This window comes from Melopsittacus undulatus, chromosome 26 (genome assembly GCF_012275295.1).
Source record: "Melopsittacus undulatus isolate bMelUnd1 chromosome 26, bMelUnd1.mat.Z, whole genome shotgun sequence".
Taxonomy (NCBI): domain Eukaryota; kingdom Metazoa; phylum Chordata; class Aves; order Psittaciformes; family Psittaculidae; genus Melopsittacus; species Melopsittacus undulatus.
In genome coordinates, this window is record NC_047552.1 from 821,986 (window position 1) to 838,466 (window position 16,481).

The window sequence follows — 16,481 nt, forward strand, 5'->3', positions numbered from 1 at the left end:
CCTTTAAGCCCATTGCCGCTTTAAGGCTATTGCCCATTTAAGCCATTTGCCCCTTTAACCCCATTACCCATTTAAGGCCATTGCCCCTTTAAGAGCTGCCTCTTAAAGGGGCCACATCCCCATTTCCTATCCCACTTGTGGGGCTACACCTCAATTCCCCCTCCCCCCCCCATTATTACCCCCATGGAAGCACCCAATCACATTGAGCTTTATTGTGGGCCCCACCAGCACTGGAACATGCTAATAACATGCTAATAACATGCTAATAACATACATGTGGAGGCCACAATAGTGGGTGGGGGAGGGGTCACAGCGATGACGTCAGCGGAGCAGGAGGGGGAGGGGCAGCAGCAGGAGGGGGAGGGGCCTCAGGGGGGGAGGGGCAGCCCCACGTGGCCCCAACGTGACCGGAAACACGTGGGAGGGGGGAGGGGGAGGGGGGGGGTCGTCGTCCACCCTCACCACGCACCCATGGGAGGGCCGAGCGGTGACGTCATCACGGGGGCGGGGCTTGGAGGTGGGGCCCACGGGGGTGGGGGGGGCTCCATAGGCTTCAATGGGGGCACCCATAGGGTCCCTATTGCTTTGGGTGACCTCAGATGGGTGGGTCACCCCCATTATGACGTCACTATGGGTGACTCCCATGACGTCATAACCTCCTTGGGGTGTCCCATTGGGTGCTATGGGGGTGGTGGCATCTCCATAGGCTTCAATGGGGGCACCCATTGTTGCTTTGGGGTCCATGGTGACATCAGGTGGGTGGGTCACCCCCATAATGACGTCACTATGGGTGCCTGCTATGACGTCATCACCTCCCTGGGGTGTCCCATTGGGTGCTATAGGGGTGATGGCATCTCCATAGGCTTCAATGGGGGCACCCATAGGGTCCCTATGGCTTTGGGTGACCCCAGATTGGTCAGTGACTCCCATAATGACGTCACTATGGGTGACACCCATGACGTCATCAGGTCCTTGGGGTGTCCCATTGGGTGCCATGGGGGTGGTGGCGTCCCCATAGGCTTCAATGGGGGCACCCATAGGGTCCCTATGGTCTATGGTGCCCCTACATAGGTCGGTCCCCCTCATAATGACATCACTATGGGTGACACTCATGACGTCATCACTTCCTTGGGGTGTCCCATTGGCTGCTATAGGGGTGGTGGCATCTCCATAGGCTACAATGGGGGCACCCATAGGGTCCCTATGGCTTTGGGTGACACCGGATGAGTGGGTCCCCCCCATAATGACGTCACTATGGGTGACACCAATGACGTCATAACCTCCCTGGGGTGTCCCATTGGGTGCTATAGGGGTGGTGGCTTCTCCATAGGCTTCAATGGGGGCATCCATAGGGTCCTTATGGCTTTGGGTGACCCCGGATTGGTCAGTCACCCCCATAATGACGTCACTATGGGTGACTCCCATGACGTCATCACCTCCATGGGGTGTCCCATTGGGTGCTATGGGAGTGGTGGCTTCACCATAGGCTTCAATGGGGGCACCCATTGTTGCTTTGGGGTCCATGGTGACATCAGGTGGGTGGGTCACCCCCATAATGACGTCACTATGGGTGACTCCCATGACGTCATCACCTCTTTGGGGTGTCCCATTGGGTGCCATAGGGGTTGTGGCATCTCCATAGGCTTCAGTGGGGGCACCCATAGGGACCCTATGGCTTTGGGTGACCCCAGATGGGTGGGTCCCTCCCATTATGACATCACTATGGGTGACACCAATGACGTCATCACCACCTCGGGGTGTCCCATTGGGTGCTATGGGGGTGGTGGCATCTCCATAGGCTTCAATGGGGGCACCCATAGGGTCCCTATGGTCCATGGTGACATCAGGTGGGTGGGTCACCCCCATAATGACGTCACTATGGGTGACACCCATGACGTCATCACCTCCCTGGGGTGTCCCATAGGCTGCTATGGGGGTGGTGGCATCTCCATAGGCTTCAATGGGGGCACCCATAGGGTCCCTATGGTCCGTGGTGACCCCGGATGGGTGGGTCCCCCTCATAATGACGTCACTATGGGTGACACCCATGACGTCATAACCTCCTTGGGGTGTCCCATTGGGTGACATAGGGGTGATGGCATCTCCATAGGCTTCAATGGGGACACCCATTGTGACTTTGGGGTCCATGGTGACCTTAGATGGGTGGGTCACCCCCATTATGACGTCACTATGGGTGACTCCCATGACGTCATCACCTCCCTGGGGTGTCCCATTGGGTGCTATGGGGGTGGTGGCATCTCCATAGGCTTCAATGGGGGCACCCATAGGGTCCCTATGGTCCATGGTGACCCCACATGGGTCTGTCCCCCTCATGATGACGTCACTATGGGTGCCTGGTGTGACGTCATAACCTCCTTGGGGTGTCCCATTGGGTGCTATGGGGGTGGTGGCATCTCCATAGGCTTCAATGGGGGCACCAATTGAGGCTTTGGGGTCCATGGTGACATCAGATGAGTGGGTCACCCCCATAATGACGTCACTATGAGTGACACCCATGACGTCATCACCTCCTTGGGGTGTCCCATTGGGTCCTATGGGGGTGCTGGCATCTCCATAGGCTTCAATGGGGGCACCCATTGTGGCTTTGGGGTCAATGGTGACCCCGGATCGGTGGATCCCCCCCATTATGACGTCACTATGGGTGACACCAATGACGTCATCACCTCCATGGGGTGTCCCATTGGGTGCTATGGGGGTGGTGGCATCTCCATAGGCTTCAATGGGGGCGCCCATAGGGTCCCTATGGTCCATGGTGACCCCGGATGGGTGGGTCCCACTCATAATGACGTCACTATGGGTGACACCCATGACGTCATCACCTCCATGGGGTGTCCCATTGGGTGCTATGGGGGTGGTGGCATCTCCATAGGCTTCAATGGGGGCACCCATAGGGTCCCTATTGCTTTCCGTGACCCCGGATGTGTGGGTCCCCCCCATTATGACGTCACTATGGGTGACACCCATGACGTCATAATCACCTTGGGGTGTCCCATTGGGTGCTATGGGGGTGGTGGCATCTCCATAGGCTTCAATGGGGGCTCCCATAGGGTCCCTATGGCTTTGGGTGACCCCAGTTGGTTGGGTCACCCCCATAATGACGTCACTATGGGTGCCTACTATGACGTCATCACCACCTCGGGGTGTCCCATTGGGTGCTATGGGGGTGGTGGCATCTCCATAGGCTTCAATGGGGACACCCATAGGGTCCCTATGGCTTTGGGTGACCCCGGGTTGGTCAGTCACCCCCATAATGACGTCACTATGGGTGACACCGATGACGTCATAAACTCCTTGGGGTGTCCCGTTGGGTGCTATGGGGGTGGTGGCATCTCCATAGGCTTCAATGGGGGCACCCATAGGGTCCCTATGGTCCCTGGTGACACCGGATGAGTGGGTCACCCCCATAATGACGTCACTATGGGTGACACCCATGACGTCATAATCACCTTGGGGTGTCCCATTGGGTGCTATAGGGGTGGTGGCATCTCCATAGGCTTCAATGGGGGCACCTATAGGGTCCCTATGGTCCATGGTGACCCCACATGAGTCTGTCCCCTTCATGATGACGTCACTATGGGTGACACCCATGACGTCATCACCTCCCTGGGGTGTCCCATTGGGTGCTATGGGGGTGGTGGCATCTCCATAGGCTTCAATGGGGGCACCTATAGGGTCCCTATGGTCCATAGTGACCCTACATGGGTCGGTGCCCCTCATGATGACATCACTATGGGTGACACCCATGACGTCATCACCTCCTTGGGGTGTCCCATTGGGTGCCATAGGGGTGATGGTGTCTCCATAGGCTTCAATGGGGGCACCCATAGGGTCCCTATGGCTGTGGGTGACCTTGGTTGGGTGGGTCACCCCCATAATGACGTCACTATGGGTGCCCACCATGACGTCATCACCTCCTCTGGGTGTCCCATTGGGTGCTATAGGGGTGGGGGCACCTCCATAGGCTTCAATGGGGACACCCATTGTGACCTTAGGGTCAATGGTGACCCCGGATGGGTGGGTCCCCCCCATTATGACGTCACTATGGGTGCCCACTATGACGTCATCACCACCTTGGGGTGTCCCATTGGGTGCTATGGGGGTGGTGGCATCTCCATAGGCTTCAATGGGGGCACCAATGGGGTCCCTATGGTCCATGGTGACACCGGATGGCTGGGTCACCCCCATAATGACGTCACTATGGGTGCTCTCTATGACGTCATCACTTCCTCGGGGTGTCCCATTGGGTGCTATGGGGGTGGTGGCATCTCCATAGGCTTCAATGGGGGCACCTATAGGGTCCCTATGGCTTTGGGTGACCCCGGATTGGTCAGTGACCCCCATAATGACGTCACTATGGGTGCCCACCATGACGTCATCACCTCCTTGGGGTGTCCCATTGGGCGCTATGGGGGTGGTGGCATCTCCATAGGCTTCAATGGGGGCACCCATAGGGTCCCTATGGTCCATGGTGACCCTACATGGGTCGGTACCCCTCATGATGACGTCACTATGGGTGACACCCATGACGTCATCACCTCCTTGGGGTGTCCCATTGGGTGCTATGGGGGTGGTGGCATCTCCATAGGCTTCAATGGGGGCACCCATTGTGGCTTTAGGGTCCATGGTGACATCAGGTGGGTGGGTCACCCCCATAATGACGTCACTATGGGTGCCCGCTATGACGTCATCACCACCTTGGGGTGTCCCATTGGGTGCTATGGGGGTGGTGGCATCTCCATAGGCTTCAATGGGGGAACCCATAGGGTCCCTATGGCTTTGGGTGACACCGGATGGGTTAGTCACCCCCATAATGACGTCACTATGGGTGACACCAATGATGTCATAACCTCTTTGGGGTGTCCCATTGGGAGCCATAGGGGTGGTGGTGTCTCCATAGGCTTCAATGGGGGCACCCATTGTGACCTTAGGGTCAATGGTGACCCCGGTTTGTTGGGTCCCCCTCATGATGACGTCACTGTGGGTGACACCCATGACGTCATAATCACCTTGGGGTGTCCCATTGGGTGCTATGGGGGTGGTGGCATCTCCATAGGCTTCAATGGGGGCACCTATAGGGTCCCTATGGCTTTGGGTGGCACTGGATGGGTCAGTCACCCCCATAATGACGTCACTATGGGTGACACCAATGACGTCATCACCTCCTTGGGGTGTCCCATTGGCTGCTATGGGGGTGGTGGCATCTCCATAGGCTTCAATGGGGGCACCCATTGAGGCTTTGGGGTCCACGGTGACCCCAGATGTGTGGGTCCCTCCCATTATGACGTCACTATGGGTGCCCACCATGACGTCATCACTTCCTTGGGGTGTCCCATTGGGTGCTATGGGGGTGGTGGCATCTCCATAGGCTTCAATGGGGGCACCTATAGGGTCCCTATGGTTCATAGTGACCCCACATGGGTCGGTCCCCCTCATGATGACGTCACTATGGGTGACACCCATGACGTCATCACCCCCATGGGGTGTCGCATTGGGTGCTATAGGGGTGGTGGCATTTCCATAGGCTTCAATGGGGGCACCTATAGGGTCCCTATGGCTTTGGGTGACCCCAGATTGGTCAGTGACCTCCATTATGACGTCACTATGGGTGCCCGCTATGACGTCATCATCTCCTTGGGGTGTCCCATTGGGTGTCATAGGGGTGGTGGATTCTCCATAGGCTTCAATGGGGGCACCTATAGGGTCCCTATGGTCCATGGTGACCCCCCCATTGTCCTCAATGGAGGGGTCCCCCCCTCCCCCACCGGCCCCGGTGGTGACGTTGGGTCCGACTGTGACGTCATCGGCGTACAGGGGGCGTGGCTCCGGCGCGGTGACGTCAGCACAGGCGGGGGGCGGGGCCGGGGCCCCCCTGCAGGGTCCGGGGGAGGCTGGGGGGGGAGGGGAGGGGTCAGGGCCCCATAGAGACCCATAGACCCTATAGAGACCCATAGGGACCCATAGAGACCCATAGGGACCCATAGGGACCCATAGAGACACATAGAGACACATAGACCCCTATAGATCTCCATATACCCCTATACCACCCATAGGACCCTATAGCACCCTATAGACCCCCCATAGCACCTATAGACCCCTATAGAACCATAGAACCCCATAGCACCCTATAGACCCCTATAGAACCCATAGACCCCCATAGCACCCATAGCCCTCTATATCCCCCATATGACCCCAAAGCACCCCATAGGAACCCCTTCTCACCCTATAGCACCCAGAACACCCCATAGACTCCACTACTCTCCCATAGCACCCATAGCACCCTATAGACACCCTATAACACCTACAGCACCCATAACACCCTATAGACAGTCCAAAGCACCCCATACACCCCCATAGAACCCCTTTGACCCCCATAGCCCCCATAGACCCCCATTAACCCCCATAGCACCCCATAGACCACCATAGACCCCCATAACACCATAGACACCCTGTAGTCCCCATAGGCACCCAACAGACACCCCATAGAGACCCAGAGATCCCCATTAACCCCCCTAACACCCCATTGACCCCAATAGCACCCATAGCACCCAATAGACCCCCAGAGACACCCCATAACACCCATAGCACCCCATAGATCCCATAGCACCCATAGATCCCCACTGACCCCATAGCACCCTATAAGCACCTTATAACACCTATAGTTCCCATAACACCCATACCACCCCATACACCCTCATAGATCCCCATAGATCCCCTTTGACCCCAATAGCACCCATAGCACCCTATAAGCACCCTATAACACCTATAGCTCCCATAGATCCCCATTAAACCCCTTATCACCCCATAGACACCCCATAGACCCCCATTGACCCCCATAACCCCATAGCCCCATAGAACCCTATAGACACCCCATAACACCCATAGATCCCCTTTGACCCCCATAGACCCCATAGACCCCATAGCACCCATATCACCCCATAGACCCCATAGACCCCATAGCCCCATAGACCCCATTGACCCCCATAGCCCCATATCACCCCATATCACCCTATAGACCCCATATCGCACCCACGAGGAGCCCACAGAGCAGCAGCAGCAGCAGCTCCATTGGCACTGGGGGGGGGAGGGGAGGGGGGGGTCCCTTTATCCCCTCCCCCCCCCGCCCCTCCCCCACCCCCGCCCCCCCCCCTCAATTACAGGGTGCGGGGGGGGGAGGGGCAGGGGTCACGCCCTGGAATGTGGGCCCCGCCCCCACCCCCGCGCCCCATAGAAACCAATGGGGTCAGTGGGGACCCATAGGGAGCAGGATGTGGGGGGGGACACACCCCATAGAGGCTGTGGGGCAAAGGGGATGTGGGGAGATATGGGGCAATATGGGGATCTATGGGTCCCTATGGGGCTCTATGGGGCTCTATGGGGCTCTATGGGTCTCTATGGGGTCTCTATGGGGCTCTATGGGTGTCTATGGGTCCCTATGGTCTCTATGGGCTTCTATGGGTCTCTATGGGGTCTCTATGGGTCCCTATAGGTCTCTATGGGGCTCTATGGGTCCCTATAGGTCTCTATGGGTCTCTATGGGGTCTCTATAAGTCCCTATGGGTGTCTATGGGGTGCTATGGGGTGTCTATGGTGTCTCTATGGGGTCTCTATGGGGACTCTATGGGTCCCTATGGGTCTCTATGGGGTCTCTATGGGGTCTCTATGGGGCTCTATGGGTCCCTATAGGTCTCTATGGGTCTCTATGGGGTCTCTATGGGTCCCTATAGGTCTCTATGGGTCTCTATGGGGCTCTATGGGTCTCTATGGGTCTCTATAGGTGCCTACAGGTCTCTATATGTCCCTATATGTCTCTATGTGTCCCCATTGCCCCTCCCCCCTCCAGCCCCTCCCCCACATCCGGGTCCTTCCCCACGTGGGTGTTTGTTTGTCCCTCACCCCTCCCTCCCCCCCCACACCCACGTGACCCCCTCCCCCCCCCCCTCCCCCCCCCGCGCATGCGCCGTTCCCAGTGGGCGTTCCCCTCCCCCTCTGCCTGCTCCTGATTGGCTGAGCCCGGAGGGGAGGGGGGGGGGGGGCTCCTCCTCCCCCCGCGCATGCGCAGAGCGGCGGCGGCGGCTCCGGACGCAGGCACCGGCGGTGAGCGGAGCCCCGCGCGGGGCATTGTGGGACGGGAACAGCTCCGGGGCCGCTCCCCCCCCCGCTGCCCCCTCCCCTCTCCCCCCCCCCCCCCCCCCCCCCCCAGGCTGGGGCTGTTCCCGGAGCCGCCGCCCCCCCCCCATAGCACATAGAGGGGCATTGTGGGGAGGGGAGGGGCTATGGGGAGAGGGGGAGGGGCTTGGGGTGGCTATGGGGATCTATGGGGATCTATGGGACCCTATGGGGATCTATGGGGCTCTATGGGTCTCTATGGGGTCTGTATAGGTCTTTATGGGGTCTCTATGGGGTCTTTATTGGGATCTATGGGTTTCTATGGGTTCTCTATGGGGCTCTATAGGGTCTCTATGGGTCCCTATGGGTTTCTCTTGGTGTCTATGGGGTCTCTATGGGTCTCTATAGGGTAAATATGGGCCTTTATGGGGTCTCTATGGGGTCTCTATGGGTCTCTATGGGATCTCTATGGGATCTCTATGGGTCTCTATGGGATCTCTATGGGGTCTCTATGGGGTCTCTATGGGTCCCTATAGGGTCTCTATGGGGTCCCTATGGGGTCTCTATGGGATCTCTATGGGCTCCCTATGGGTCTCTATGGGGTCTCTATGGGTCCCTATGGGGTCTCTATGGGATCTCTATGGGGTCGCTATGGGTCCCTATGGGGTCTCTATGGGGTCTCTATGGGTTCTCTATGGGTCTCTATGGGGTCCTTATGGGATCTCTATGGGTCCCTATGGGGTCCCTATGAGGTCTCTATGGGGTCTCTATGGGGTCCCTATAGGGTCTCTATGGGATCTCTATGGGGTCCCTATGGGGTCTCTATGTTTCCCTATGGGTACTCTATGGGTCCCTATGTGGTCTCTATGGGGTCCCTATGGGGTCTGTATGAGTCTCTATGTGTCTCTGGCAGCAGTGGGCGTGGCTTAGCGAGGGGCGTGTCCCTGCGGTGGGCGTGGCCTCAGGGATGATGCTGTCGGGCGGGCGCCAGGACGGAGCCTTCGATGGGGACGAGGAGGAGGAGGAGGAAGAGGAAGCACCAGGTGAGTCCCATTGGGGTCTATGGGGTCTATGGGGTGTCTATGGGGTGTCTATGGGGGTCTATGGGGGTCTATGGGTGTCTATGGGGGTCTATGGGGTGTCTATGGGGGTCTATGGGGGTCTATGGGTGTCTATGGGGGTCTATGGGGTGTCTATGGGGTGTCTATGGGGTGTCTATGGGTGTCTATGGGGTGTCTATGGGGTGTCTATGGGGGTCTATGGGGGTCTATGGGGTGTCTATGGGGGTCTGTGGGGGTCTATGGGGTGTCTATGGGGTGTCTATGGGGGTCTATGGGGTGTCTATGGGGGTCTATGGGGTGTCTATGGGGTGTCTATGGGGGTCTATGGGGTGTCTATGGGGGTCTATGGGGGTCTATGGGGGTCTATGGGGTGTCTATGGGGTCTATGGGGTGTCTATGGGTGTCTATGGGGTGTCTATGGGGGTGTCTATGGGGGTCTATGGGGTGTCTATGGGGTGTCTATGGGGTGTCTATGGGGGTCTATGGGGTGTCTATGGGGTGTCTATGGGGGTCTGTGGGGGTATATGGGGGTCTATGGGGTGTCTATGGGGTGTCTATGGGGGTCTGTGGGGGTATATGGGGGTCTATGGGGTGTCTATGGGGGTCTATGTGGGGTCTATGGGTGTCTATGGGTGTCTATGGGGTCTATGGGTGTCTATGGGTGTCTATGGGGTGTCTATGGGGGTCTATGGGGGTCTATGGGGTGTCTATGGGGTCTATGGGAGTCTATGGGTGTCTATGGGGTCTATGGGTGTCTATGGGTGTCTATGGGGTCTATGGGTGTCTATGGGTGTCTATGGGGTGTCTATGGGGTCTATGGGGTGTCTATGGGTGTCTATGGGGTGTCTATGGGGGTGTCTATGGGGGTCTATGGGGTGTCTATGGGTGTCTATGGGGTGTCTATGGGGGGTCTATGGGGGGTCTATGGGGGTCTATGGGTGTCTATGGGGTGTCTATGGGGTGTCTATAGGGGTCTATGGGGGTCTATGGGGTGTCTATGGGGTGTCTATGGGGTGTCTATGGGGTGTCTATGGGTGTCTATGGGGTGTCTATGGGGTGTCTATGGGGTGTCTATGGGGTGTCTATGGGTGTCTATGGGGTGTCTATGGGTGTCTATGGGGGTGTATGGGGTGTCTATGGGGGTCTATGGGGTGTCTATGGGGGTCTATGGGGTGTCTATGGGGTGTCTATGGGGGTCTATGGGGGTCTATGGGGTGTCTATGGGGTGTCTATGGGGTGTCTATGGGGGTCTATGGGGGTCTATGGGTGTGTATGGGGTGTCTATGGGGTGTCTATGGGTGTCAATGGGTGTCTATGGGGTGTCTATGGGGTGTCTATGGGGTGTCTATGGGGTGTCTATGGGTGTCTATGGGGGTCTATGGGTGTCTATGGGGTGTCTATGGGTGTCTATGGGGTGTCTATGGGGGTCTATGGGTGTCTATGGGTGTCTATGGGGGTCTATGGGGGTCTATGGGGGGTCTGTGGGGGTCTATGGGGTGTCTGTGGGGGTCTATGGGGGTTTATGGGGTCTATGGGATGTCTGTGGGGTGTCTATGGGGTGTCTATGGGGGTTTATGGGGGTCTATGGGGTGTCTATGGGGGTCTATGGGGGTCTATGGGGTGTCTATGGGGTGTCTATGGGGTGTCTATGGGGGTCTATGGGGTGTCTATGGGGTGTCTATGGGGTGTCTATGGGGTGTCTATGGGTGTCTATGGGTGTCTATGGGGTGTCTATGGGGGTCTATGGGGTGTCTATGGGGTGTCTATGGGGGTCTATGGGGTGTCTATGGGGTGTCTATGGGGGTCTATGGGGGTCTATGGGGTGTCTATGGGGTGTCTATGGGGTGTCTATGGGGTGTCTATGGGTGTCTATGGGGGTCTATGGGGTGTCTATGGGGGTCTATGGGGTGTCTATGGGGTGTCTATGGGGGTCTATGGGGTGTCTATGGGGGTCTATGGGGGTCTATGGGGGTCTATGGGGTGTCTATGGGGTCTATGGGGTGTCTATGGGTGTCTATGGGGTGTCTATGGGGGTGTCTATGGGGGTCTATGGGGTGTCTATGGGGTGTCTATGGGGTGTCTATGGGGGTCTATGGGGTGTCTATGGGGTGTCTATGGGGGTCTGTGGGGGTATATGGGGGTCTATGGGGTGTCTATGGGGTGTCTATGGGGGTCTATGGGGGTATATGGGGGTCTATGGGGTGTCTATGGGGGTCTATGTGGGGTCTATGGGTGTCTATGGGTGTCTATGGGGTCTATGGGTGTCTATGGGTGTCTATGGGGTGTCTATGGGGGTCTATGGGGGTCTATGGGGTGTCTATGGGGTCTATGGGAGTCTATGGGTGTCTATGGGGTCTATGGGTGTCTATGGGTGTCTATGGGGTCTATGGGTGTCTATGGGTGTCTATGGGGTGTCTATGGGGTCTATGGGGTGTCTATGGGTGTCTATGGGGTGTCTAGGGGGGTGTCTATGGGGGTCTATGGGGTGTCTATGGGTGTCTATGGGGTGTCTATGGGGGGTCTATGGGGGGTCTATGGGGGTCTATGGGTGTCTATGGGGTGTCTATGGGGTGTCTATAGGGGTCTATGGGGGTCTATGGGGTGTCTATGGGGTGTCTATGGGGTGTCTATGGGGTGTCTATGGGTGTCTATGGGGTGTCTATGGGGTGTCTATGGGGTGTCTATGGGGTGTCTATGGGTGTCTATGGGGTGTCTATGGGTGTCTATGGGGGTGTATGGGGTGTCTATGGGGGTCTATGGGGTGTCTATGGGGGTCTATGGGGTGTCTATGGGGTGTCTATGGGGGTCTATGGGGGTCTATGGGGTGTCTATGGGGTGTCTATGGGGTGTCTATGGGGGTCTATGGGGGTCTATGGGTGTGTATGGGGTGTCTATGGGGTGTCTATGGGTGTCAATGGGTGTCTATGGGGTGTCTATGGGGTGTCTATGGGGTGTCTATGGGGTGTCTATGGGTGTCTATGGGGGTCTATGGGTGTCTATGGGGTGTCTATGGGTGTCTATGGGGTGTCTATGGGGGTCTATGGGTGTCTATGGGTGTCTATGGGGGTCTATGGGGGTCTATGGGGGGTCTGTGGGGGTCTATGGGGTGTCTGTGGGGGTCTATGGGGGTTTATGGGGTCTATGGGATGTCTGTGGGGTGTCTATGGGGTGTCTATGGGGGTTTATGGGGGTCTATGGGGTGTCTATGGGGGTCTATGGGGGTCTATGGGGTGTCTATGGGGTGTCTATGGGGTGTCTATGGGGGTCTATGGGGTGTCTATGGGGTGTCTATGGGGTGTCTATGGGGTGTCTATGCGTGTCTATGGGTGTCTATGGGGTGTCTATGGGGGTCTATGGGGTGTCTATGGGGTGTCTATGGGGGTCTATGGGGTGTCTATGGGGTGTCTATGGGGGTCTATGGGGGTCTATGGGGTGTCTATGGGGTGTCTATGGGGTGTCTATGGGGTGTCTATGGGTGTCTATGGGGGTCTATGGGGGTCTATGGGGTGTCTATGGGTGTCTATGGGGTGTCTATGGGGCTCTATGGGGTGTCTATGGGTTGTCTATGGGGTGTCTATGGGGTGTCTATGGGGTGTCTATGGGGTGTCTATGGGGGTCTATGGGTGTCTATGGGGTGTCTATGGGGTGTCTATGGGGGTCTATGGGTGTCTATGGGGTGTCTATGGGGTGTCTATGGGGTGTCTATGGGGGTCTATGGGGTGTCTATGGGGTTCTATGGGGGTCTATGGGGGTCTATGGGGGTCTATGGGGTGTCTATGGGGTGTCTATGGGGTGTCTATGGGGGTCTATGGGGGTCTATGGGTGTCTATGGGGGTCTATGGGTGTCTATGGGGGTCTATGGGGTGTCTATGGGGTGTCTATGGGTGTCTATGGGGGTCTATGGGGTCTATGGGTGTCTATGGGGGTCTATGGGTGTCTATGGGGTGTCTATGGGGGGCTATGGGTGTCTATGGGGGTCTATGGGTGTCTATGGGGTGTCTATGGGGGTCTATGGGTGTCTATGGGGTGTCTATGGGGGTCTATGGGGGGTCTATGGGGGTCTATGGGGGTCTATGGGGTGTCTATGGGGTGTCTATGGGGGTCTATGGGGTGTCTATGGGGGTCTATGGGTGTCTATGGGGGTCTATGGGGTGTCTATGGGGTGTCTATGGGGGTCTATGGGTGTCTATGGGGGTCTATGGGGTGTCTATGGGGGTCTATGGGGTGTCTATGGGGGTCTATGGGGTCTATGGGGTGTCTATGGGGTGTCTATGGGGGGTCTATAGGGTGTCTATGGGTGTCTATGGGGGTCTATGGGGTGTCTATGGGGGTCTATGGGGTGTCTATGGGGGTCTATGGGGTCTATGGGTGTCTATGGGGTGTCTATGGGGGGTCTATGGGGTGTCTATGGGTGTCTATGGGGTGTCTATGGGTGTTTATGGGTGTCTATGGGGTGTCTATGGGGTGTCTATGGGTGTCTATGGGGGTCTATGGGGTGTCTATGGGGGTCTATGGGGTCTATGGGGGTCTATGGGGTGTCTATGGGGGGTCTATGGGGTGTCTATGGGTGTCTATGGGGTGTCTATGGGTGTCTATGGGGTGTCTATGGGTGTTTATGGGTGTCTATGGGGTGTCTATGGGTGTCTATGGGGGGTCTATGGGGTGTCTATGGGTGTCTATGGGGTGTCTATGGGTGTCTATGGGGTGTCTATGGGTGTTTATGGGTGTCTATGGGGTGTCTATGGGGTGTCTATGGGTGTCTATGGGGTGTCTATGGGTGTTTATGGGTGTCTATGGGGTGTCTATGGGGTGTCTATGGGTGTCTATGGGGTGTCTATGGGTGTTTATGGGTGTCTATGGGGTGTCTATGGGGTGTCTATGGGTGTCTATGGGTGTCTATGGGGTGTCTATGGGTGTTTATGGGTGTCTATGGGGTGTCTATGGGGTGTCTATGGGTGTCTATGGGGTGTCTATGGGTGTTTATGGGTGTCTATGGGGTGTCTATGGGTGTCTATGGGGGGTCTATGGGGTGTCTATGGGTGTCTATGGGGGTCTATGGGGGGTCTATGGGGTGTCTATGGGGTGCTATGGGGTGTCTATGGGTGTCTATGGGGTGTCTATGGGTGTTTATGGGTGTCTATGGGGTGTCTATGGGGTGTCTATGGGTGTCTATGGGGGGTCTATGGGGTGTCTATGGGTGTCTATGGGGGTCTATGGGGGTCTATGTCTCTCTATGGGTCTCTATGGGGTCCCTATAGGTCTCTATGGGGTCTCCATGTCTCTCTATGGGGTCTCTATGGGATCTCTATGGGTCCCTATGGGGTCTCCATGTCTCTCTATGGGGTCTCTATGTCTCTCTATGTCTCTCTATGGGGTCTCTATGGGATCTCTATGGGTTCCTATGGGGTCCCTATGGGGTCTCTATGTCTCTCTATGGGGTCTCTATGTCTCTCTATGTCTCTCTATGGGGTCTCTATGGGATCTCTATGGGTTCCTATGGGGTCCCTATGGGGTCTCCATGTCTCTCTATGGGGTCTCTATGTCTCTCTATGTCTCTCTATGGGGTCTCTATGGGATCTCTATGGGTTCCTATGGGGTCCCTATGGGGTCTCCATGTCTCTCTATGGGGTCTCTATGTCTCTCCATGTCTCTCTATGGGTCTCTGCCCTCAGCTCTCCCAGATGATGATTCCTCTGAGGCCACTTCGGTGTCATCTGAGGACAGTTCCCCCCCCACCCCTCCCCCCTCCAACGGCTGCTCAGGTACCGCCCCTCCCCCCCTAGCCCCTCCCCCCTCGGAGCCCCTCCCCCCATAGCCCCTCCCCCCCAGCCCCGCCCCCTTTCCCATTGCCCCCTCCCCCTTCCCTTTTGCGCCTCCCCCTCCCTTTAATGGCAATGGGGGGAGGGGCTCCTGGGGAGGAGGGTGTGGGGGGAGGGGGTTGGGGGCACCCCCTTTATCCCCTCCCCCTCCCCTTCCTCCTCCTCTTTGACCCCTCCCACACCCTTCAATCCCCTCCCCCTTTAAGCCCCTCCCCCATCCCCCATTGATGCCCTTTAACCCCTCCCCCTTAAGCCCCTCCCCCCTCAACCCCCTCCCCCCATTGACCCCTTTAGCCCCTCCCCCTTAAGCCCCTCCCCCATTGACCCCTTTAACCCCTCCCCCTTAAGCCCCTCCCCCATTGACCCCTTTAACCCCTCCCCCTTTAAACCCCTCCCCCATTGTCCCCTCCCCTCCCCCCCATTGACCCCTTTAACCCATCCCCCTTTTAAGCCCCTCCCCCCATTGACCCCCTCCCCTCCCCCCCATTGACCCCTTAAACCCCTCCCCCCTTTAACCCCTCCCCCATTCCCCCCTCCCCCATCCCACATTGACCCCCTTTAGCCCCTCCCCCTTTAAACCCTCCCCCTTAAGCCCCTCCCCCCTCAACCCCCTCCCCCACCCCTCCATTGACCCCCTTAACCCCTCCCCCCTTAAACCCCTCCCCCATTTCCCCCCTCCCCCACCCCCAATGACCCCCTTTAACCCCTCCCCCTTTAACCCCTCCCCCATTGCCCCTCTCCCCTCCCCCCCATTGACCCCCTTTAACCCCTCCCCCTTAAGCCCCTCCCCCCATTGACCCCCTCCCCCACCCTCCCATTGACCCCTTTAACCCCTCCCCCCTTTAAGCCCCTCCCCCTTTAACCCCCCCTTTTACCCCCCCATTTCTCCCCTCCCCCACCCCCAATGACCCCCTTTAGCCCTTCCCCCCTTTTAACCCCTCCCCCTTAAGCCCCTCCCCCACCCCCATTCACCCCCTTTAACCCCTCCCCCATTTCCCCCACCCCACATTGATCCCTTTACCCCTCCCCCCTTTAAAACCCCCCCCCCCCCCCCCCCCCTTAAGCCCCTCCCCCTTATCCCCCCCCCCACTGACCTTTCACCCCCCCCCCCCCAGGCCCCCGCCCCCCCCCGGACGCCGTTCCCTCCCCCCCCCCCCCCCGCCCCAGCCGCTCCTCAGTGGGCGGAGCCTCGGCCGCAGGGGGCGTGGCCTCCCCCCACCCGGGGGGCGTGGCCTCGGAGTGGCACGTGTGCCCCGAGTGTGGGCGGGGCTTCGGCACCTCCCTTCTAACCCCTCCCCCACTTAGACCATCCCCCCTTAAGCCCCTCCCCCATTGACCCCCTTTACCCCTCCCCCTTAAGCCCCTCCCCCCTCAACCCCCTCCCCCACCCCCCATTGACCCCTTTAACCCCTCCCCCTTAAGCCCCTCCCCCATTTCCCCCCTCCCCCACCCCCCATTGACCCCCTATAACCCC

The 16,481-nt window shown here is 57.8% G+C and overlaps 1 protein-coding gene and 1 long non-coding RNA gene across 25 annotated transcripts; one reads left to right on the forward strand and one right to left on the reverse strand.

The window, feature by feature from the left end:
• Positions 1-197: 197 nt before the first annotated feature.
• LOC117437715 (nascent polypeptide-associated complex subunit alpha, muscle-specific form-like) lies at positions 198-5,903 on the reverse strand. Of its 24 annotated transcripts, XM_034072303.1 has the most exons (6): positions 3,999-4,976; positions 3,606-3,686; positions 3,408-3,449; positions 2,685-3,095; positions 1,191-2,372; positions 198-722 (listed from the first exon to the last, which is right to left on the reverse strand). In XM_034072303.1, the coding sequence occupies exons 1-6, from the start codon at positions 4,936-4,938 to the stop codon at positions 322-324; spliced, it is 3,057 nt and encodes a 1,018-aa protein (XP_033928194.1). In that variant the 5' UTR covers positions 4,939-4,976; the 3' UTR covers positions 198-321. The 24 variants fall into 24 exon arrangements, with proteins under 24 accessions (XP_033928194.1, XP_033928193.1, XP_033928184.1 ...); XM_034072302.1 differs by adding an exon at positions 5,743-5,903 and having other exon boundaries at positions 2,685-3,686; positions 3,999-4,494; XM_034072293.1 differs by having other exon boundaries at positions 2,685-3,686; positions 3,999-4,622; positions 4,779-4,976.
• Positions 5,904-8,060: 2,157 nt separating this feature from the next.
• Positions 8,061-14,945, forward strand: LOC117437725 (uncharacterized). Its single transcript, XR_004550496.1, has 3 exons — positions 8,061-8,115; positions 9,044-9,170; positions 14,861-14,945. It is a non-coding gene; the product is annotated as an uncharacterized lncRNA (long non-coding RNA).
• The last annotated feature ends 1,536 nt before the right edge of the window (positions 14,946-16,481 follow it).

Bases quoted from the DNA above. Each gene is read 5' to 3' on its own strand.
- LOC117437715 (XM_034072290.1), bottom strand. From the start codon at position 4,938: ATGGGTGCCCCCATTGAAGCCTATGGAGACACCACCACCCCTATGGCT. The intron at 2,373-2,684 runs GTGATGACGTCA...CACCCCAAGGAG, and splicing joins CAATGGGACACCCCATGGAG to GTTATGACGTCACACCAGGC. The intron at 723-1,190 runs GTGCCCCCATTG...AAGCAACAATGG, and splicing joins AAGCCATAGGGACCCTATGG to GTGCCCCCATTGAAGCCTAT.